Below are 25,203 nucleotides of genomic sequence, written 5' to 3'. Positions count from 1 at the left end.
GATCTTTTTTTCCAATTTTGCAGTCCCTGAAAGATTTTCACCTTTAAAGTTACAAATGTGATAGCCCAGTTAGCTGTTGTATAGGAGATTTAGAACCAGAATTACTCAAAAATTGATAATTGTTTTTGAAATATTAATCTTTTAATCACATAATTGGTTTTTTTATAGCCTGTGCTGAAAATAAAGAGTTTGATACAGAGTAAAAAATGGTTTTTATGACTTAGAAGATAATTTACAAATAAATGTTAAGATACTAGGATTTATGCCCTACCAGTTTCAAAATCACTACATATTGTGAAGTGGGTGTGTTAGTAAGTGCTATGGCCCATAGAGGACTGCTGGTGATTAGGGAGGCTCTTTTAGGATTCAGTGAAAATCCTAAACTGTTTGGAGAAGTGGTTCCAAGCTTTGGGTTATCCTTTCTGATGGTTAGTACAGTTGATTTATTTTCTTGTTATCTTAATGACTTTGTATCCCAAGCCTAATGAATCATACCTACCACATAACTTCTTAAAATGTTAATATTGCCCAGTCATTTGGAAGCTTTGATAATTTGCTTAAACTGTGCCTTGTTTTATTAGTATAATCTGTATTCCTTAGTGTATACTATGATTTCTAAGTCAGTCTTTGCCTTGAAATCTTCCTTTGAGGTTCACAACTGCAGGTAAATCTAAGACAGGCTCTCAGAGCTCCATTTTTTTTAACATGTGTATCTGTGCCTACTTTTATTCCATCTTAAAATAAGCATTTCAAATGGTTTTGAATTATCAAAGGCTCTTTTTGAAAAACAAGGTTCATGAGAAATGAGTTAAAAAGTTCGTGAGAAACTAGTTTATAAACATACACACACACTGAAATTAGGTCTGAAATGCCACTAAATCAACAAAGGATAGTGGCTGTAAGTTACCTTGTATTTTCTAGAACTTGGAGAAAGTCACGGAGTAGCTCTGTTTTCTCTAAATAACCTATTTTTGAATTTTTTGAAGAGCAAAATTATTGTAATACTTGTTTTTCATCCTGGGCTAGAGGTGATTGTAGGCATCTTTTTTAAGTACCCTTGGGTCAGGACCTCTCTGGGCTTGCCACTGCCGGGAAAGACACTACCAGAAGAATGCTGTTCTCCCCACTTACAAAAGAAGTGAGAATGTCCCTTTCCTCTTTTCTTTCTCCAGCGATTACTTTATGCAAACGCCAACTTTATTTTATATGGGCTATCTAATCTTTTGATTTATTTGAAAACTTTATTGCTGAATATCTATATTGGAGCTTTTAATATTTCTGATCATTTATCCTTTGTTAGGTTGGCAGAACCATAACAGTACGTAATGCTGTGGCTTCTTCATTGATATCTCAGAATACTCTGTGAATCTTGCATTGCAAGCAATGCTCAGTCTAGAGGATTTAGATCAAGTAGGTATAATCCATCCTTATTATTTGCGGATTCTGTATTTGGAAATTCGCCTATTCAATAAAACATATTTGTAACCCCCAAATCAGTATTTGTGTGTGACACTTTCACAGTCATTTATGGACATGTGCATGTATAGAATGGTAAAATACTTGAGCCACCTGACATACCTGTTTCCAGTTGAGCTCGACAAGGTAGTCTGTGCTCTGCCTTCTTGTTTCAGCTCTCGTACTGTAAACAAGTGTCATTTTCATGGTCTATAGTGAGACATTTTCCCCATTTTTGTGCTTTTCGTTGGTGATTGTGCTGTTTAAAATGACCCCCAAACATAGTGCTGAAGTGCTGTCTTGTGTTCCTAAGTGCAAGAAGGCTGTGATGTGCCTTGTGGAAAAAATAATATGTGTTAGATAAGCCTCATTCAGGCATGAGTTATAGTGCTGTTGACCGTAAGTTTAATGTTAATGAAGCAACAATATACATTTCCCCTAGGAGCAATGGTTCAGTGTTTGATAATTCAGAGATTGGAGCTACTTTATAGAGCACAATTACTGTGAATAATGCGAATCAACTGTATTTAATTAAAGATGGTGATTTATAGTGACTTTAGATATCAGAAATATTTTATAATTCCCTTTCTCTGAAACCGTTGTTTCAGGTATGTTTAAATCTATGCATGCAGAGTTATGATGTTAAATCTAATTTTACTATGGATTCTGGTCAAAAAAGTTTGAATGCCATTGATTAACTTGAAAGAAACATTTCTAAACATTATCCTGCAGAAAATTAATATGTACCTGAAGCATATTGAGTGCTCAGTAATATTTGTTTTAAAGTAATAATCTTTGAGCACTGAAGTGATTATGGTTTTAGAAAAGAAGGCAGTAGCAATATTAGAGATTAATATTCTTTCAGGATTTTATCATGTAGTTACTGTGGACTAAGGCACATGAAAGAAGACTCAGTTGGGTGTCAAATTCTTGCCTCTGCTTTGCTTGAAGCTAGCCTGAAGCTAGCAGTCTTGAGAAATTTACTTAATCTCTTTGAGCCTCGATTGCCTTGTCTGCAAATTGAGGAACATTTTCAATTTAAAAACTCCAAATATTTTTTTTTTACTGGTATTATTCCTGACCTTGAATCTTGCTATTCTTATAACATCCACTTGCGTAGAAAATCATGCAATTTAATGTCAGATATATTGGCCATCAGATCCTATTTTATGGAACTCAAGTTCAATCTCAGTTATCAATAAAAACATAAGTGATATATTTCGTATATTTTGATACTACTACTAGGGATAAGAAGAAATAAAAGACCATTCAATTTTATACTGAATTTTAGGATATAGGATTCTATTTGTTGATGTTTGTGTTGTATGACAAAATGTTATAAATCATACCAAAAAGTGTTGTCTAAAAAATATTAGAATTGACCATACTTCATTTATTAATTTTTTTTTTTCTGTTTGACAGTTTCAAGTTTTACATCATGGGTGCTTAATTTTTTTAATGTGTATAATTGTCTTGGCATTATTTTTTGCAACCTCAAAATGTCCATATAGATACCAGCAAAGGATAAAACTTAAGAATGAGTATTATGAAAAGATCATATATCAGATAAAATTTTAGAGCCTATGTTAAAAAACACAAAAGTAAACATGCTTGATATATAAATTTTGAGAAATATGATAAAAAATGAATTAAAAGCAACTATAATACCACTGCCTAAAATGTGGTTTATTTTGAAATACTGCCTTCTAGTCTTTATGCAGTTTAAAAGTCATACTGTGATCGTTATAATTTCCTGCATTTTTCCCTTAGCATAATATAAAATCCACATTTTCACAAATTTTTTTTATGTCCATCATGTTTAGGGATTGCACTATGTATATTCCATATCATAGATTTCTTTTTCTTGAACATTTAGGTTTTGATTTTTATTCACACTTTATTTTTTGCTTTTGTGGATAAAACTGCAGTGAGCATCCTCTGTATAATTTTTTTTTCTATTTTAGGATTACTTCCTTAGGATAGATTGCCAGAAGTGGAGTTACTGGGTCAGAGGGTATGAACTTATGAACTTTTTTTTAAATAAAATTTTTGATTTATTTGCTGTTCAGTCAGTTTATATTGTGAAAAATAAAAATCATAATGATTATACTTGTCACCTGTTAGAAAACTGTGTTCGAAGGTTAGATTCTGTAATCAGAGCAGTTTGGGAAATTCTCAGGGTAAAAAAGCCTTTTAACTTAATTTGCCTCAGCATTTCCTGAACTTAACTGAGCACTGAATACTATTTTTGTGATACACTTCTTAAAATTTCGTGAACGTTTTACACAAGATATAGTTTATGAAGTACTGATCTAAAATTTAAAATTGTTTTATTGGTTAAATTATGTTTCATTGGTCAAAGGAACTAAATTAAACTATAAAGCATCATGCTAAGAATTATTTATAGGAGACGAAAATAAAACTGTTTACTATGTAATTTTTGTGTATGTCTTTATAAAGCCTCATAACTTTTATAATTTAAATATTCTATATTGATTACTAAAGAACATCTTAATGCCTTGGTGTCATCAAATACTTTTTACAATCTTTAATGATATCTAGAACATAGACGTATAATGTAAAAAAAGAAGATAATGTAGATCGTACAAATCTTGTTTTTTTTCCCCCCCACATTTTTTCCTGCAGAATGTGAAAACCTTTGCATCTTCTGATAGTCTAGCCAAGGTCCAAGAAGTAGCAAGCTGGCTTTTGGAAATGAATCAGGAACTGCTCTCTGTGGGCAGCAAAAGACGACGAACTGGAGGCTCTCTGAGAGGTAACCCTTCCTCAAGCCAGATAGATGAGGAACAGATGAATCGTGTGGTAGAGGAGGAACAGCAGCAACAACTAAGACAACAAGAGGAGGAGCACACTGCAAGGAATGGTGAAGTTGTTGGCGCAGAACCTAGACCTGGAGACCAAAATGATTCCCAGCAAGGACAATTGGAAGAAAACAATAATCGATTTATTTCGGTAGATGAGGACTCCTCAGGAAACCAGGAAGACCAAGAAGAAGATGAAGAACATGCTGGTGAACAAGATGAGGAGGATGAGGAGGAGGAGGAAATGGACCAGGAGAGTGATGATTTTGATCAGTCTGATGACAGTAGCAGAGAAGATGAACATACACATAGTAATAGTGTCACAAACTCCAGTAGTATTGTGGACCTGCCTATTCACCAACTCTCCTCCCCATTTTATACAAAGACAACAAAAGTGAGTATATTCAATTTACTGTTAACCTGAGAAACTTTACACATCTATTTTAATTGTAATAAAATTTCCCTCAAAAATCTTTGTATTACTGCAAATTAACCTTCAGATATATATTACTAAAATGAACTAATTTTTGTTTTACAGAAGGTATTAAAAAGTATTACAAATACAAATACTGATAACAGGACAGTCTTAATTACATATGAAGAGAAAGTGATCCCATTACTATGGAAAATCATTAACATCAAATTTTCTTCCTAAGCCTTGCCCCCAGGGCAGGGGTTAGTAGGTTGCATGGAGAGTAGAGGGTTGGGGTGAAACATGATTTGTGTAAATCAAGTAATGAAGAAATATTTTATTTTATTTTATTTCATGTCATGCCATTTCGTTTCATGTCATTTCATTTTATTTTTAGAGACATGGTCTTACTCTGTCACCCAGGCTGGAGTATAGTGACACAGTCATAGCTCACTGTAACCTCCAGCTCCCAGGCTTAAGCGATCCTCCCACCTCAGCCTCCCAAGTAGCTGGGATTGTAGGCACACACCACCATGCCTGGCTAATATTTTTATTTTTTTATTTTTGTAGAGACAGGTTCTCGCTATGTTGCCCAGGCTGGTCTCAAAGTCCTGGGCTCAAGCGATCCTCCCACCTTAGCCTTCCGAAGTGCTGGAGTACAGGCACGAGCCACTGCAGCCAGCCAAGAAAGTTTTTATTTAAAAAAACAGCTGATGGCATGGGCTGTTTATTTGCATATGTCACTCTAAGGCATAAGTTACTGGAAGTTATCTTAAATTAGTTCTAGTTTTTTATTTGTCATTGAAAAATTAAATAGAAATCATGAATATCCATGTGGAGCATACTTAAATTACACCATACTTTGGAAAGAAACATTTAACTTGAATAATAGCTTAGCTGTTTTACCCACATTAAAAGACTGTCTGTAGTAGTTCATCCTCTTACTGTTATTTGCTTATTTTAAAAATTTTACAATGAATCATTTATTTTAGCCCATGGACAATATAGAAACAGATTTAACATCATCTCCTTTAACTTAACTCGACCTGGAATGAAGTATCTTTCTTATTCACTTGGATTAATACTTGAATTGCAAAATCGTTTTTGCTTCAGCTTGTGAAACTTAAACTCTTTCTAAAACATGTTTATCACTAATTTCTCTAGCCTATTCATAAGTCAGGTTTTATTTAGCTGGTGTGATCTAAGAAGGAAATGGCATCAAGTAGTACTTTTCATCCATTTTACCATGCCTGTCTCAAGATGTTGAAGCAGTAGCTTTGAATCTCCGCCAGATGGCTCTACTGCTAACAACTACAGCACTACTTTGTTAGTGAGGCTCAGACCTTTTATAGTGCTGTTCCCCCAGCTTCCAGTCCCCAGTCTTGGTCTTGCTCCCTCAAGGTTACTATATCTCTCCTCTTTTTTTCTGAAGGTTCAGTTAGAGGAACAGGGGTTTGATACTTAAGGTTCAATTGCACTATCTTATTTAAGGAAGAAGTTTAATCAAAACTAAGCTTTGCAAAGCAGTGTAAAGTTACTGCTGATTTCTGCTACACTGTAAATTAAATTAAGAAAGCTAGCTAGGCCGGGCGCGGTGGCTCACGCCTGTAATCCTAGCACTCTGGGAGGCCGAGGCGGGTGGATCGCTCGAGGTCAGGAGTTCGAGATCAGCCTGAGCAAGAGTGAGACCCCGTCTCTACTAAAAATAGAAAGAAATTATATGGACAACTAAAATATATATATATATACAAAAAATTAGCCGGGCATGGTGGCGCATGCCTATAGTCCCAGCTACTCGGGAGGCTGAGACAGTAGGATCGCTTAAGCCCAGGAGTTTGAGGTTGCTGTGAGCTAGGCTGATGCCACGGCACTCACTCTAGCCCGGGCAACAGAGTGAGACTCTGTCTCAAAAAAAAAAAAAAAAAAAAAAAAAAAAAGAAAAAAAAAAAGAAAGCTAGCTAGACAAAACATATCTTTTTCCAAAACGAAAAGTCATCATAATGTTCTGTGGGAAAACTTCCAGTACACAGGTTTGACAGGTGCTTTATCTTTTTTACCGTCAAGGTGAAATTGTAAATGGAACTTTTAGGTATATCTTATGCATTTATATAGTTACGTCTTTAAAAACAAAGTATACTGAATTTAAGTTAGTTTTTTCTGGTGATTCTGGATCATGAGTAACAGTTATTGTGCTATATGTACAAGACATCAGAAGTAGACTGGGTTCTAACAGTAGGGATAGATGTGTATATATGTTTATATGTATATGTATAGGGATAGATGTGTATATGGGTTTATGTGTATGTTTATATACATTTTTGATATATTGTTTTTGTTTGTCGTGAGATCATTTGCCTTTATAAATATGGCATGGAGAATATAAAGGTGTTTTGATTGCCAAGGCAATGATGCCCTTCTACAAAAGTAGGATTTCAGCCTGAAATTGGCCTCAATGTTTTCCTTTAGATCCACTTCTTCAGGATCATTTCCAGAGTACTTTATTTTTCAATAACATTAAAAAAAATTCACCTAGTACTGCATTGCTTAAAAAGAATGTGTCAATCACCTATCCGCATAAATCTTGTGGTAAAGAGGGAGAGAAGCTCTCACTATTCAAGTACTTTATTTTGGCAGAGATTTAAATTCTCCATCATAAACATAAGCACTTCTACACACATTACCCTAGGCCATAGTGTCAATCAAGTCTTCTTAACTTTGACTTTGAAAAGAGTAAAGGCATAAAAATCATTTTTAAAAAAATGCATCTCCCCCAAACCCTTTTTTTGGAGACAGTCTCACTCTACCGCCTGGCTAGAGTGCAGTAGCGTCATGATAGCTTACTGCAACCTCAAACTCCTGGGCTCAAGCCATCCTCTTTTCTCAGTCTCCTAAGTAGCTGGGACTATAGGTACGTGCCACCACACCTAGCTAATTTTTTCTATTTTTAGTAGAGATGGTGTCTTGCTCTTGCTCAGGTTGGTCTCAAACTCCTCAGCCCAAGCTATCCTCCTGCCTCAGCCTCCCAGAGTATAAGATTACAGGCATGAGCCGCCACACCTGGCCTAAAATCCCATTTTAAAATGTTAATATAGGATTAGCCTTGTACAAATTGTACTCAGGATGCCTTTCAAATTTTATTTTTTGGCAGTCTCCTAAATGAACCCTGTGGACAGTTTGATTTATTTATTCATTCCTGGATATGCTGCATAAGCAAATATGATATGAACGAGGAAAAAAATGTTCTTCCTTGCATTGGTTTATTTAAAAACATTTCGAAAACTGTCAAAACCCTTAGGACAGTTTTTTTCCCCTAATCACTAAAGGTTTATTCATATGGGAGCCTATGTCAAACAATATATGTTAGAAATTCCATACTGTCCTAATGTTAAAAGTCAAAGGTAATGGTAGTCAAGAATTGCTGTTAATTAAGCACACATACTGTTTTACTGGTCCTGGTCCTGTGACAGATAAGTAAACAGAAGTTACAGAGAGGCCAAATGATTAACCCCAAATCACACTGTAAGTGATGAGAGATTTCAATCCTGATCTGCCTAATTTCAAAAAACCCCTTTTCTTTCCATGTGCTATGCTGCCCCCTATGGTAGAATTTGGCAAACATCACTCAACAAGATTTTCAACAGAAAGAGTCAAAAAGGCTCTTCTGTACTCTGAGTGAGATGAGTTTTTAATACCATGTCCCGTTTAAAATCATCAGAGCTGCCCTATAGAAAAGTACAGAGAGCTCAGTTAACTACTTTTCTTTGTGATGTTTAACAAAACCTTATTGAAGATACAAGGGCTTGAGGCTAAAGTTATAACAGGAAAGAATGACAATGTAAAAAAGGAATTTGAGACTGGATAACAGAGGTCAGTCTCTCCAGAGTCCATCAAGTGTGCTTTATAACCAGAGGTTCTGTGCTGGCTATTTCTCTAAATTTGACTAGTCTGCTTGCAAATTCTAGAGTCAACTTGCTTCTCCAGATATGGCTGTCTATGTCTTGAGTCTCAATTCTCTCTGTCAATATCCTTATTATAATTTTTTTAAAAAATCTTATTTTCTAAAGAGATACCCAGCTCATATTGAAGAATCTTTGACGTATTTTATGTAGAGTGTCATCAACTCATTTTTTGCTAATACGAAAAGCAAATGAGTTTACTATTAGACCAGGTCTTGTATCCTTTTGATCTTTTCATGAAGAGAAGCATGTTTGAGCATTAATTTCTGATGATTCCATATCTGTCTTAATGCTTTCCATCTGTTCTCCTATAACTTCATTCCTTACCTCACATTAGTCTGTCCTGTGGCCCCCCCCCCCCGTCTTGATTGTTAGATTTCTCCTGGTACTGTAAAAGAGTTTTTATCCATTTACCTCAAATAAGAGATGTTCATTAAAATATATATATTCAAATACGTAATGTGTTAGAGTCTAGAGGCCTAATATCCTTTTTTGTCTCTAGGTTCTAAACAATTAGGGGATTCAGGCACAAGGATCATTAGCCAATCAGGGAATCAAAGTAATGGTTTTGTTTTGGCTGCTGGGAAACTTTGTAGGACATGTGGCTAACATTAGAAATCAAACAGAGCTCTAAGTTTCACTCTGTTGTAGAGATCAAGAGAATGATGGCTTCCTCAGAAAGTTCCTCATCTAGTCTACTTGCAAGACCAAGAACCTAAGTTCAAATTTTGTTAGGTATAGACATGTCCAGAGAACAAAAAGTGTTATTTAAGGCTTTCATTTCAAATAACACCCATAATAACCATGGCCCATTTCTCCTGCCTTTATGAAGGAGGAAAAACTATTAAAGAAACATCGACTCAGCCTAGTTTAACCCAATTTTAAACATGTGGGGAGAATGGTGGAAATGGGGAAAGCGGGGGTACAATGGGTAAGAAGGATTTTCCCCTAATGTAGTAGAGCGATAAGAGCTTTTCAAATCTGAGCTTGACTTCTGATTCTTGTTCCATGACCATAAGTATGTCATCTCATTAAACCTGTTTCCTTATCTGTAAAATAAGACTATAATGCTTACTTTTCAGGATTTTTGTAAGGATTAAGTGAAATAATATACGTAAAAGCAGTAGCATAGTGCCTGGGACACTCAGGTAGTTTACAGACATAGGCTTTGTGACCTCATTGTGTCTGTCTCCTATCCCTCACCCCTAAACCTACAAAATATACTTCATTCCCCACAACAGATGTCAATCCATCTGTGTATTTTTTTGTGACCTCTAGCATTCAGTGATTATATCACCCTCTAGTGGAAAAAGATATAAATAAAGAAATAGATAAATACTTTAAAAAGTGTACACAGGAAGATTGTGTATATAATAAGCTAGGCCCATCTTCAATAAAAATAAAATTATGTCATAAATTTCTAAGCATATGCACAGATCTTCCTAGTTGATAGGTTTGTACCATTTCCTTTCATTAGAATTTAAGCCAGTCTCTCTAAACTTCTAATCTTTTTTTTTTTTTTTTTTTTTTTGAGACTGAGTCTCACTCTGTTGTTCAGGCTAGAGTGCCGTGGCGTCAGCCTAGCTCACAGCAACCTCAAACTCCTGGGCTCAAGCAATCCTCCTGCCTCAGCCTCCCGAGTAGCTGGGACTACAGGCATGTACCACCATGCCCGGCTAATTTTTTTATATACATATTTTTTTAGTTGTCCAGCTAATTTCTTTCTATTTTTTTTTAAGTAGAGACGGGGTCTCGCTCTTGCTCAGACTGGTCTCGAACTCCTGAGCTCAAACAATCTGCCCTCCTCAGCTTCCCAGAGTGCTTGGATTACAGGCATGAGCCACCAAGCCTGGCCTAAACTTCTAATCTTTAACTAAAGTTTCTGTACACTTAAATGTATTGTGAATATTCCATATGGATACTAAAATGAATTTTAGCTAATTAGTTCCTGTTAGTATAGTTTTTGTTTGTTTTTTGAGACAGGGTCTTGCTCTGTCACCTGGGCTAGAGTGCAGTGGCATTATCATCATAGCTCACTGCAGCCTCAAACTCCTGGGCTCAAGCAATCCTCCTGCCTCAGCCTCCTGAGGAACTGGTACTACAGGCATGTACCACCATGCCTCGCTAATTTTTTCTATTTTGGGTAGAGACAGGATCTTGCTCTTGCTCAGGCTGGTCTTGAACGCCTGAGCTCAAGAGATCCTTCCACCTTGACCTCCCAAAGTGCTAGGATTATAGGCGTGAGCCACCCCATCACAGCCTGTCAGTATAGTTTAAAAATGTTTAAACATTATTGTAAAATAATAACTCTAAATGTTGGCCATGTTAAATCTGTGTATGATCCACTGCAAATAATTAAAGTTTACATCATCATTATTATCATTTTTTAAGAGATGGGGTCTTGCTGTGTTGCCCAGGCTGGCCTTAAACCCCCTGAGCTCAAGCAGTCCATCACCGTGCCCAGCTCAAAGATTATTTTAATTATGTGTTTTCATTGTAGACTAAAGAATAGTCTTCCCACAGAATGGGGGATTTTAAAACTTTTTTAATGGTGTTCTATTGGTGGAGAAATGGTTTGACTTTTTCTTATCATGTAAGCTGAAGAAATTAACAAACTTGAACACTGAGTCTCCCTTTTTCTTAGCCCCAGGCACTTATAAGATAGAAATTGGAAGGTCAATGTTTAAAACGTTAACAGCATCTTTGCTTAGATTTCTGCTTGTACGAGGGTATAATGCCATGTTCTTGACAATGAGTTGGCAGTACAAATGATTGGATGAATTTTTCAAAATGAATTTTTAGCTCTGTATGGATCATTAACCTCAATACAAATATCTGGTGCCCCATTTCCCACTGATGAAACCAAATCATATATGGACATTTTCTTTCTACCTGATTTCATCCCCATGCCTCTTTCCACTTGTTTTGAATGATGCCATTTCCTGCCAGCCAGCCAGATCCTTTAAATCCCAGCCCAGATCCCTTCTCTATCTTTATACCTCCTAGATTTAGAAAATTCAATTCCTCTGAATCCATTGTTGGTTCTCCTCATGATGTAGTTTGTTTGGTAGTACCTTGTGACTTTTTTGGCAAGCTTTGTCTTGAGTTGACGTTTAGTTCTTCTAGTTTCTTGAACAGTAGAAATTTTATAAATTTGTCACTAGCGTTGATTCAGGTTGAGAGTTAAAGTTCACAAATTGTAATGTGAACAATTGTCATTTTACCTCTTAAGATATACTCAAACTAGACCAGAAATTGTAAATAGGCATGTTATTTTTAAGTTCAGTTTAAGACTCAAGTATTCAGTGTATATACTGGTAGTTACATTGGGGAATATTATAATACAGTTAGCAGTAGTAGAATAAGACTGCCCTGAGGAGAAATTAAAATCCCACTTTAGGAACCATTTTGTTAACATGCAGAAATCAATTGAGGGCAACTGATACAGCCATTAAAAATCACATTTTAAAGAATATTTAATAACAGAAAATGCTTACAAATATTTTATTAAATATGTAGAATTCAAAATTATGGATTTTGAATTATGAATCAAACATACATTAATGTATATACATATGCATGGAAAAAGATCAGAAGAAATTTTACCAAATATTAGGAATTATCCCTGAATGTGATTGAATAAAGGGTTATTTCTTTTTCTTCCATATGTACATTTCAGAATTTCTCAACCTTGTTACAACAAGCATATATGACTGCTATTTATTAGAAAGATAGCTACATCTCCTAGAAGCCAATTATTATTCTACGTAGCCTTTTTTGATGACTTCCATAATATATACTGCTTCTAATGGAGGATTGGATAAAAAGGTGTCCCTCTTAAGAAATGGTATTATCTCTGCATGAAAATGCAGCTGAGTATAGTAGAACAATTCTCTAAGGTCAACTTAACACATTTTTGGAATTAGAAGAATAATAGCATAGTAGTGTCTTTTCTTGTTTTTAATACATTTATTTAATATGTGGTTTCCTTAAAGAGTTCTGTAGTGTAGCCTTGATAGCACTTTGGCTCTCCATAAAACATAAATATTTTTCATTTAAAAATCTTTCTGTGAGCAGTTTCAGAGTCTATCTTTTAAAACATAATTCTGAAGTGCCCAGTGCTTTACCAGGAAATCACCAGTGCTTTCCCTTTCCTCCTCTCCCCTATTCCCAACTGCCCATTTCATCAAACTAGTTAATATATTTAAACTGTTTAGCTTTTCTATCCCAATTTTAAGTCTCCTAGGATAGAATCCAAATTGGTGGAGATCTTTGAGATCACCAAGTCCAAACCTGTGCCCAGTGGTGTTATCAACAGACTTGGAATTGCAAATGATGTCATCACAAGAGAAAACTAGAATGGAAAGTACCTTTATATTTTTAGACAGTTCTTTATGTTAGAGTTCTTTATTTTATGTTGATATCTATTACTCTGCTTTGGTCCTTTTTCTTCCATCTAGAGCAGTGACAGCCCTAGAACAGTGATAGCCCTTTTTATAGAAAACTGCTGTCACATTCATCTGTAATATTCTCTTCTTCATGCCTTCAGCATGTTTCCAGGATTACCAACCTGCTTGTTTTTTCGGGACACGTTGCTCTTAAAGTGTCATGTCCTGTAGTCGACATGGTGCTGCTGAGGGGCAATAGAGCCAGAGTATCACCTGTCTTTATTCTGGACCTTATCGGCACAATGGAAGATGATGCCGATAAGGTTGATATCAATAGTAGTGATAATAAACCATTTATTGAATACCCTTTACTGTGTGTTAGGACATTGTGCTAAATACATATATATTCTCATTTAATCTTAACAGTCCTATGATGTTATTTCTAATTTTTAATCCTATATCAGAGATGAGATGTAAGGAAAGGTTAAGTAATTCATCAGTGATCAGTCAGCTGGTAAGTAGTGGAGCTAGGATTGGAACTCAAGACTTTACTTTGAGTCTGGGTTGTACCTTTGTTAAAATTCGAAAATTCAGTGAAACAATATTACTAATTTTGGGATGAGTGGGCTGTAGAATAACCCATAAAGCTACTACCAGGGGTGGGGAACTTTTTTATGTTGGAAGGCCACATTAATTTAGCTATAATCAAATAAGGCCACATTTAAGAAACTTCTGTTAGAGATAATTAAAAATGTTCATTATTGTGTAAAAGTTTAACTACCATCAAAAAATGAAAACTATTTGTTAATTTTAAAGTTAACTAGCCTTTTAATGACTTTGTTGTGTCTGGTTTTTATTGGAAAGCATTTGAATATTTGGTTGCAGCATGGAAACCTGCAGTTTCAGTTGATCCTCCAGATGGATATCAGTCATTTGTGACCTTAAGGGCGTCTTGATTTGGGTTGGGTAGGGGAATGTAGATCTGAAGCAGTGACTGAAAAGCAAGAAAGCATTTTTCGGACATGTTGCCGAAGGTGTGGGTATTCTACTGCATTTTTCTGCATTTCAACTGGATCTTTCCTAGCATCAAACAATGACTTTAAAAAAAAATGTCATCTACTGAGAGCTCAATCAGTTCCATCTGTAGTTCTTTAGGTGCCTTGGTGATATCAACTGGGTGAAGCTGAAATGCTAATTTGAGTGTGATGTCATGATTCTCAAAGTCAGTGAAACTTTCATTGTATTCTCCTATTAATAGGTCCATAACAGCTGCGTAATCTTCAAATGATTCACATATGTCATCCTGCTCATCAGTGACCTTTGCTAACTGGGGAAAATGTTCAACCAAAATGTCCTTTTGAAGAAGTGTTTTGAAAAAAGATAGCTTTTTTCGAAATGCTTGGATTTTTTGCCACATATCCTATATAGACTTAGTTTTACCTTGCAAAGAAATAGTCGTTTTGATTTGACATGATATTAGACAGAAATGCTGCATTCCTATAGAAATCTTCTTTTAGTAATTAACATTGTTGATTCTTTTCTTCATAAAATTTAACTATCTGTTCTTGCAGAGATAAAATTTTGGCTAACACCTGTCCCTGTGAATGCCAACACACCTTAGAATGATATGGCAAATCCACACTGAATACTTCATCCTTCAGCTTTAGCATGTTACAAAACTGACAATGCCATGTTGCTTTGCACAGGAATATAGTTAGCAATACTTAAAACTTGTTGCAAAGTGTCACTTAAAATAGTAGCTTTAGCACAGAGATTTTGCTGATGCAAGATACAGTGAAAAGAAATGAGAGCATCTGGATCTGTTAATAATTTTTTTATCTGTGCAATAAACCCTTCATGTTTTCCTGTCATGGAAAGTGCACCATCTGTATATACACTCACTAAATTTGCCAAATTTAATCCAACTTTCATTTATCTTGAAAGTTGTTGAGGATATCTATTCCTCATGTTCTGTTCACAGGAACACCCAAAGCAAGTAACTTTTTGTAGCAAAGAAAATCTTCTGTTATGACTGGAATGAAATATAAAACCTGCGCCAAGTCAGTAGTATCAGTTGATCCATCCAAAGCAATTGAATAATATTTATTTTCCTTTGAAGTATTGCATGAAGTTGTCTGTTAAGTTGAAGGCTAAGTCATGCTGCCGATTAGTTATGGTTCTTCTTGAAAGAGGCAGTTAGTTGTTTGTACTTTGAAATGTTATCAGAAGCTAAGCATCTTATAACTTCAACTTCATCTTATAACTTGCATTTTTACACAATTTCTATGTCACTGCATGGCTTCCCTTTTTTCCTCGAGTATATAAGCTACTTTATAGGTTGCTTCAGTGGCATTATTTCCAGGTGTTACTGCTGCTTGAAAGAATTGTCTTTGCTTCTGCTTTTCATCTTTTAATTTCTGTAATACAACCTTTTGTGCCTTTCCCTCTAATTTAAAATACTTTGGTCCTTATGAGTGTTATAATGCTGATGAGCATTGAATTTCTTTAATGTTGATATTGCAGTATCACAAAGCAAGCAAATCATCTTATATTTAGCAGAAACAAGATAATATTGCAATTCCCAATCCTCATTAAAAAGTCTGTTTTCTTCCGTCAGTGTTCTCTTTGTCTTCTTTGACATGATGGGCTGTTAAGCAGACAGAATTAAAAAATATTGTCGAGCTGTGCAACTTTTCACAAATTCCACTTCAAACAGAAACACAGTGCACCTTTGTCAGAAGCCAATAACAGACTGTCATGCTTGACCCCCATAAACTCTTGCCAACCAGCCTCGTGTGGTAGTGGTGCCAGTCAGGTGGGGGAAGTTAGAACTAAATTATAAGCATAGCAGCCATCAATTTAGTCCTTATGGCTTACTAATGTTCTAATTGTGCTGGTCAGTCTGGGAGGATTATTTCTTTGAAACTCATTTTATTCTTTGGTATTTTAAATATGTTCATTTTAAAAATACAATAAAAATATAAAAGGTGAACAAAAATGTATTAATAAAAATAAAAGGATTTGTTCTGTAAAATTTGGATTCAGGCAAATAGCCGTACTTAAGGACCTAGAAGACCACGGGTTGCCCACCCCTATAGTACCCTAACATCTGTTTTCTTTACCCCAAAAGTTACATCACCTAAATCTCTGCTACTATGGTATATGTATTATGACTCATATCACACTGTATTAAAATTGTTTTTGTGCCTCCCTCGTATTCAAGCCCTTTGATTTCTTATTTTCTTGCCTAATAATATTTCTCATGTATAAGGTACCTCAGTAACCTAATTAATAGTCAATAAAGACTTAGTGAATAAGTTTTTACATATTACCTACCAGTCCTTCACTACATGGATACATATTTTATGTAGCTAGGGTCAGCATATATACTATTTTCATTCTTGCTTCTTTCAGTTACTATGATAATAACAGCCTTATTATTATTATTATCATTATTTTTGGTAACATGTTTAAACAGTTGACCTCTTTAGTCTCTCAAAAAGAATTTCCCCCTTCAGTGTCACTGAGATCATGGCTCATTAACGTGGATTCTTTCCATTTTACTTTCTTTCACCTAGTATTTTATTTGTATCTTTTTTTCCTACTATTCCAATCTGGTAGAAAGAAGTACCTTTCTCCTTTACAAGGGAAGCCTTTCTTTGATTTTCAAGGCATGTAAAAATGTTTTTTGGAGACCTTCCTGCATTAGCCATCCTATATTTTTTTAAAAGAAAAATTAATAAACACTATTTTTTAGGGCAGTTTTAGGTTCACAGCAAAATTGAATGGAAAGTACAGAGCATTCCCATATGCCTCCCTGTCCCCACAGCCTTATAGCTTTACCCACTGTAAACATCCCTTACCAGAGTGGTACATTTGTTAACAATTAGTGAACCTCCATTGTCATAATATCTCCCAGAATCCATAGTTTCCATTAGGTTTCACTCTTGGTGTTGTGCATGCTATGGGTTTGGATAAATGTGTAATGACATGTATATATCAATGTAGTATCCTACAGAATAGTTTCATTTCCCTAAAAATCCTCCATGTTCTGCCTATTCATCCATTTCTCCTTTCAGCCTCTCACAACCACTGATATTTGTACTGTCTCTGTAGTTTTGCCTTTTCTAGAATGTCATATAGTTGGAATCATACAGTATGTAGCCTTTTCAGATTGGCATCTTTCACTTAATAATATGTATTTAAGTTTCTTCCATGTCTTTTCATGGCTTGAAAACTCATTTTGATCTTGCACTGAATAATATTCAGTTTTTAGTTGTCTGGATGTACCACAGTTTATTTATCTACTCACCTACTGAAGGAGATCTTGGTCGTTTCCACATAATTGAGAATTGTGAGTAAAGCTGCTGTGAACATGTGTGTGCAGGTTTTTGTGTGGACTAAGTTTTCAATTCCTTTGGGAGAAGTCTGATGGCGGGATCATATGTTACCATCATGTTTATTTTTGTAAGAAACTACCAAATGTCTTCCAAGTGGCTGTTATTTTGCATTCCTGTCAACAATGAATGAGAGTTTGGTGGTGTCAGTTTTCTGAATTTTGACCATTCTGATAGGTTTGTGCAGTATCTAGTTGTTATAATTTGCAATTCCCTAATGACATATGATGTTGAACATCTTTTCATATGCTTACTAGCTATCTGTAGATCTTCTTTGGTGAGGTATCTGTTCAGATCTTATGTCCATTTTTAAATTGTTGTTCATTTTCTTATTGTTGAGTTTTAAGAGTTCTTTGTATATTTTGGATAGTAGTCATTTATCTGATGTGTGTTTTGCAAATACTTTCTTCCAATCTGTGACTTATTTTCTCATTTTTTTTACAATGTCTTTCAGGAAACAGAAGTTTTTAATTTTAATGAGGTCTAGCTTATCAATTATTTCTTTTAGGGATCATGCTTTTAGTGTTGTATTGTTATATCTAAAAAGTCATTTTCATATCCAAGGTCATTTAGGTTTTCTCTTATGTTATCTTCTAGAAGTTTTATATTTTTGCACTTTACATTTAGGTCTGTGATCCATTTTGAGTTGATTTTTGAGAGGGATGTAAAATTTGTATGTAGACTTATATTTTTGCATGGGGATGTCCAGTTGTTCCAGCACCATTTGTGGAAGACTGTCTTTTCTCCATTGTATTGCCTTTGCTCCCTCGTCAGAGATCACTTTACTATATTCTGGTCTCTCTGTTCTGTTTTATTGATTTATTTTTTTTTATTCTTTTACCAATACCACGCTGTTTTGATTAGTGTAGCTGTCTAGTAAGTCTTAAAGTCAGGTAGTGTCAGTCTTCCATCTTTGTTCTTCTCCTTCATTATTGTGTTGGCTATCCTGGGTATTTTGCTACTCCAAATAAACTTTACAATCTGTTTGTCAATATCCACAAAATAGCTTGCTGGGATTTTGGTTGGCGTGAACCTGTAGACCAGATTGGGAAGAACTGATGTCTTGACAATATTGTGTCTTCCTAGACAAGAATATGGAATATGTCTTCATTTATTTAGTTCTTTGATATTATTCATTAGCGTTTTACAGTTTTCCTCATATAGATCTTGTACATATTTTGTTAGACTCATAACTAAATATTTCATTTTGGGGATTATAACGTAAATGGTATTGCAGTTCTCATTTCAAATGATGCTTACTCATTGCTGGTGTGTAGGAAATCGCTCAAGGTGTATATTAGCCTTGTACCCTGTACCCTTGTTATAATTGCTTGTTAGTTTTTGTTGATTTTTTAGGATTTTCTACAGAGGATTGTATCATGTGCCAATAAAGTGTTATTTTCTGCTTGTCAATCAGTGTATCTTTTACTTCCTTTACTTGTCTTATTGCACTAGCTGGGACTTCTAGTACAATGTTGAAAAGCAGTGGTGAGAGAGGACATCTTTTCCTTGTTCCTGATCTTAGTGGGACGGCTTCAGGTTTCTCATCAAGTATGATGTTAGTTGCAGGTGTTTTATAGATAGTCTTTATCAGGTTGAAGAAGTTCTCTTCCATTCCGAGTTTATTGAGAGCCTTTCTATCTTGTTTTCTTCTTAACATAATTATTATATGTATAACATATATAAACATATACAAAATTTTAAAACGGTCTTATATCCTTCACCTTATTTCTCCTCTACCCTCTACCTCAACAACAGAGGTTTATTGGATATTACTGAGTGTAGAGGAATTCAGGCTACCTTGATTACTTTCGTTTAAGCTTTTTCCATCTTTTAAATGTCTTCCGCCAGGTGCAGTGGCTCATGCCTATAATCCCAATGACTCAGGAGGCTGAGGCAAGAGGATTGCTTAAGCCAAGGAATTGGAGCCTGCAGTGAGCTGTGATCATGCCACTGTACTCCAGCCTGGGTGACAGAGCAAGACACCATCTGTAAACGAGTGTCTATCTGTCTGTCTGTTTTCCTTACCCTATAGCCTCTTGTAAATTTGTGTCCTTTTAAAATCTATTTCAAGTCCTGCCTGCTTTAAGAGTATTTCACAGAACTCTGAACAAAATTCTGTACCTCCATTAACTACCTCTGCTTTTAACTTATAGCAGTTAGTTACAGTCTGCCTTGTTTAATTTTTTTATCTATATTTAGAGTGTTGACAGGTATGATTATCTTCTTCTATTCTAAGATTCTGCTGTGTCATATAAAACCTAGCACTTTGCATACAGAAAATGCTTAAAAGTTGAACTTTCAGAAAACAAAATCTCTATTATATATTTTTACAGACATGGCATAATTTAATCATGTTTCACTTAATGTGAAATTTTACAGGTTTTTGAACTTGGGTACAAGACTTTAAATTTGTCCCTATTAGATTTTTTTATTATTTGCCATTGTGCCTCCATTTTCAACCAGTTTCCATTTTGGTTCCTTGTTTACCAAGTTCCTCCTTACTAAGATTACTTTGTATCCAGATTCGGTCTTCAAGCATTTTCACTGACCCTCCTAGTTTTATAGTTCTCAGTACATATGTATCTACATCCAAATCATTAACTCAGCAATATCTTCAATGAGAAAATAAAAACTAGGCTGAGACCTTAAGGATAAGTAGGAATTAGATGGTGTTGGGACGCTATAAAGAAATGAAAATACTGAAGGCATTTGCAATTAAGGAATCATAAGGTTTTAATAGTAGCCGAATTTTTAGAAAAAATATAGAGCTTCTCTAAGTGACAGTATATTTGAATATATTCTGCATATCTGTATTGATTTATATTGGGCAAACTGTTTTAACTTTTCTTTGTTTATAATATTGTTTCTTAATGGTTTAGTGATGGCTAAGTGGTAGTTTGGAGAGTTGTTTGCACAATTTCCATGCCGTAGGCAATTTACCTTTCCTAGACATTTGAAGGATTGATGTTGATGCCAAGTACAGGATCTTCACAGAGTCCTCCTATAGTTTCTAAAGTTTTAACTTGAAAATGTTAATTGCTTAAGGTTACAGCAGGTAAATGACAAAGCTGGGGGTAAACTTTGTATCTTTCTCATGTATCAGTTCCCACCTCTCCCCTAAAAACTCTACTATATAAACAATAAATATAAATATGTATTTTACAAACCTATAACAAATTTAGGTCCTTTTGAAATTATTATTTCAACAACTTTACAACAGTGATGTCAATTTTTAAACTATTTTGCTTGTGATTACAATCTTATGAATCTTATTAGGGAGATTCTTTTCTGCTTATGGGTCTACCTTTTACTTTGACTTTGACTTTGACTACCTTTTACTTTGTCCTAAAATCTCAATCCTATGTTTGGCCTCTTTTCTGAGGGACATAATTTTGTGTATTTAATGTCTTTGGTTGCTATAATTAATTTCTGTTATCTATAAATTAATATGATAAAGAGAATCAAGTTGGATGAATCATAGAAGTAGAATATATAGAAAAGAAAATATGGTTGGAGAATTTAGATTAGGTGTGTTTAAATAATTTATAGACATGACACTATTTTATTGTTTCTTCTTTGAAATTTTCCTTAAATTCAATATTGTTTAGTTCTTAATTGAGAAATACTGTTTTTTTCCCATTTAGTATTTGGATTATTTTATGGGAAAAACTTTAAAAACATTTCAGAATTTTTTTCATGGAATATTCTGAATATGTATAGTAATTCAAAAGAAAGCACAAATATATAAAACTATAGAAGATATAAAATATTTAAGTTTTTGTAGAAGTCATACTAATATGTTTAGCATACTTAGTAAATTAGGGAAAGTATTATTCTTTAGTATGAAATATAAAAGCACTTAATTACTTAAGAATTTAGCTGTTTCCTCATTGACCACTAGGGGGCATCTTGTACCTTATTGCTACCGATAGAGCTGCTTTTCATGTATTTAAATATATTTAATATGTGCTTGTCTCCTACTTTATGTTCTAGTACACCATGTCTTGCTCAGAATTTGGAATAACTACTTGTAGTTATGTGTGTTGTCCTATGATATGTGGGGATACACAGAGTTTTTCTTTTTGCTCTTGTTTTTTTAAATAAGCAGCTAGCATATCTTCATTTTGCTATTTAATAACAATAAAAAGTGATAAAAGAATGAATCTTGGGATAAGTGTACATATGTATGCAAACTTACTGTGCTTCAGGAATATGAGTATACTTTTTGAAAATTTCTCAATTATCTACACGTAAGTGCATAAAACTAGAAGGCCTCTCTCTCATTGTTAGTTGCTCTGGGCTTTCTTAGCGTATATATAAGAAAAGAATGATCTCCCCAAAGAGGTTATCGTTCTTGTCCACATTTTCTCTTGTGTTAGCATAGAAGGTAATATAGGGTAAAACCACCCAATCATCCTAAAGTAAAAAGAATATTGAACAACTGATTCAATCTTCTTTAATTTCTTTTGGTTGTTTGGGGTAAAAAAAAATGAAAACTATAGCTTATGGGGCATAAATAGATAGTGTGACTGTGTGAAGCGAGTCATGAACAGTGAGTGAGACTTCACTGTGAGACTGCTCAGGCTCTTATGAACAGCATAAGATATGCCTTCCCTAAAAGGTGTTAATATTCAGTTAAAAAAATAAAAACATTGTTCTGCCTCCCAAACTGACTGTGAGCTGCATATGACCTATGAACTACTATTGATCTTTAATAGTTTCTTATGAGGAAATTCAAGTTCAAGGTCTAAGCAGAGCCTTGATTAAATTATTTCTTCCTTGGATATGCTTTAAAGAACACCTCTCATTAATTTCTGTATTATGTTTTAGGGGGAAATAAAGACATTTCTCCTTAGATATTATAATACACTCCCTTTTTGTGAAGGAAAATTGTTACGAACTCAGGGAAAACCACATTATTTACATCTAGAGGAGAACATGAAAGAGGATCATGTGAAAGAGGAGGAGCAATGATACATTTAAAGACTTAAAAGGACCTAATCTTTAAGTCTCTCCTCCTTTGATTTGTCAACTTTAATATCTTAATTTATTTCCTCAAATTATTAGTATAATAAAGTGACAATTTCAATCTTTAGTTATAAGTTTTACTGAGAAATTAGTCCTCTTGAATATTGATAAATGTTTCAATTTAAAGTCATTGCTGTGATAAAACAGTATTCTTTAAGTGATAAAGTTACATTTCTTTTGCCTTAGTTCTATGTTTGCTAGTTTACTGTTTCACTACCTTTTCTGAAAACCATATTTATTGCTGAATTTTGGTAGATTAATATGAGCTTAGGTGATTAAACACTTACTTTGAGTTCTGATCTTTTTGTTCAGGTAATGAAATGAGTCAGCGTGGTGAATGTTAAACTCTTAAATGGTCAAGAATATAAAACTAGTAAAAAGAAAGATCAGTATTTGGATATGTTGAGAAACACCTGGATTGCTTCTTTGAGAGGGAGAGGTATTAGATGCTGTTGATGGATTGAAGACATCAAATACTGTCTTTTTAACATGTATTTGGAGAAAGCACTAGCTTTCCAGTTAAAATTTGGTTCATTTTAACAATATTATTTAGCATTCAAAGAATTGCCATTATTCTTCTAAGATGTGCCACAGTTTAATACTAGCTTTTGTAGGGGTTGGGGAAGGAAGATGTGAGCACATTACTATGCTAAATGCATACATTCATTGTAAGGTGCATTACATTTACAAAAGGTTAATGGGGAGAGGGCAAGTGCAGAATTGAGGGTATGTGGTGTTTTATAAAGGTAAGATATCACTTTGATTTGCTCAAAAATGAGAGGTTTGGGAAAATTGGGTTAATTTAAGTACTAGAAGGTTGGGTGCGGTGGCTCACACCTATAATCCTAGCACTCTGGGAGGCCAAAGTGGGAGGATCGCATGAGCTTAGGAGTTCAAGACCAGCCTGAGCAAGAGCGAGACCCCGTCTCTATATTAAAAAAAAAACAAAAAACGAGTACTAGAGATATTTCTAGAACACCATTCACCTGTATTGTAACTAAGTGCCATCAGTGATTTCTTGAACTACTCTGGAATGATTTTAAAGCAGAAAACCTTCTTACTCCTGTTTCCCCATATCACAGGTTATAGGAGATGCAAATAGTTTATAGGAGATACAAACTTCTCAAGAGGCCATAGGGGCCAGAAAGGTAATTTAAATCAATGAAAAATAAGACTAAATATAAGACCTAGGGAGCCAAAGCTTCTCTAAAAGGGGGGATGGCTGTGAAAATTGTCATCTTGATATTCCCATGTTTTTGAATTTTTCGAAAGTCACTATACTTCTAGATTTTCATACAGTATTTATCTTTTTTTTTAAATACGTTAGTGTCCAAATTTTACAAAAGCATTTCTGTAGGTAGGCTTGACCTATGCACCACCTATTTTTCACTAGACATCGTATATGGAAGGCGAGTGGGTTGTTGATCACTCATTGCAACATTAAAATAGTTTGCCTCCAGTGCAGATCCCTTAGCGGGAATCAGATTGTTTGGAGGGGAAGTGCAGCATATACTTAGCACATTAAGTGCCTTAGACAGTGATGTAAGGACTTTTTTCCTTATGAATTTGATATACTAGTTTTAGATGTTAAACTGCCAAATAAATTGACTTCATTTAAAAGAAATGTGTATCCCAGCTTCCACAAGGAATTTGAAGTGCTTTATATATATAGGAGAAACACATATAATAAAGTGATAAAGTATACACAAAATCAGAACTAGGGACAACACCAGAGTAGAATGTGAGGACAAGGCCATGAGAAGAGATGAGTAATGAGTTTTGAGTTCGGGAAAGCTGGTTATAGACTATATTGGTAGGCCACTCTTCAGGGCCTATACCAATATTTTTCTTTTTTCTTTCTTTTTTTAATTTCAGAATATTACGGAGGTACAAACACTTTGGTCACATAAATGGCCTTTGCATCACCTGAGTCAAAGCTACAAGCATGCCTATCCCCCAGACAGTGTGCACTGCACCCATTAGGTGTGAATTTACCCATCCTCTCCTCCTCCCTCCCATGCCCTATCCCTGATGAATGTTACTTCCATATGTGCACATAAGTGTTGATCAATTAGTACACCAATATTTTTTTAAGTGTGACCCTGAACCAGCTGTATCAGAAATATCTGGAGTGCTTATTATTATTATTATTATTAATTATTGCAAATTTTGTTAGCACTAACTGTGAAGCATTCTTGATCCCTGACAGATATTTTTTCCCTAATTGGTTATTAATGCTGAACCTAGAAGGAATTTGAAAAAGAACTTAAAAGTAAATTTTAATAATCTTGGGGCCTTGAATACTTACATGCAAATGTTCAGAAGAAATGAAAATGAAAGTTTTATTCTTTCACAATACTTGGATGTTCTTGAACTGATAGCTGGAATTGGAATAAATACAAGGGAAATTCTCTTTGACACTTCTGTAGAAATTCTAGAATTACTGCTTGATACTACAGAAAATGTCCAAATTTTTCACAGTGAAGAGATGATTATAAACGAATGAAAGCAATCACTATGAATGGAACAATAGTTTCAGATAGGCTGAAGTTACTTAGGAGGCATTTTAGAGAACACATTTGGTAAATTGTTGGTACAGCTACTAGCTGTATCTGGCGTAGAATACTAACACATTAACTGCCATGTGAGTTGTATTTAACTCATGCTGGTTTTGAGCTCAGGGCCTGCAGTTGGTTCATGAAAATTTTACTTGTTGATATTCTTATCGTTATAGTTAATATT

At 34.7% G+C, this 25,203-nt stretch overlaps 1 protein-coding gene across 2 annotated transcripts in view; it reads left to right on the top strand.

The window, feature by feature from the left end:
* The window catches only part of FBXW7 (F-box and WD repeat domain containing 7), a 180,892-nt gene that overhangs the window by 83,861 nt on the left and 71,828 nt on the right, over positions 1-25,203 (top strand). Inside the window, exons 3-4 of one of the 2 annotated variants that reach the window (XM_069492936.1) lie at positions 3,420-3,469; positions 4,102-4,814. In XM_069492936.1, the coding sequence (XP_069349037.1) occupies positions 4,171-4,701 (531 nt within the window). In that variant the 5' untranslated portion in view covers positions 3,420-3,469; positions 4,102-4,170 and the 3' untranslated portion in view covers positions 4,702-4,814. Of the gene's footprint in view, positions 1-3,419; positions 3,470-4,101; positions 4,815-25,203 lie in introns of those variants that run through there. The other variant, XM_069492932.1, reaches the window with a different exon arrangement.

This window comes from Eulemur rufifrons, chromosome 18 (genome assembly GCF_041146395.1).
Source record: "Eulemur rufifrons isolate Redbay chromosome 18, OSU_ERuf_1, whole genome shotgun sequence".
In the NCBI taxonomy this organism is placed as follows: Eukaryota; Metazoa; Chordata; class Mammalia; order Primates; family Lemuridae; genus Eulemur; species Eulemur rufifrons.
Note: the sequence above shows the minus strand (reverse complement) of the source record. Positions and strands in the feature narration are given on the sequence as shown.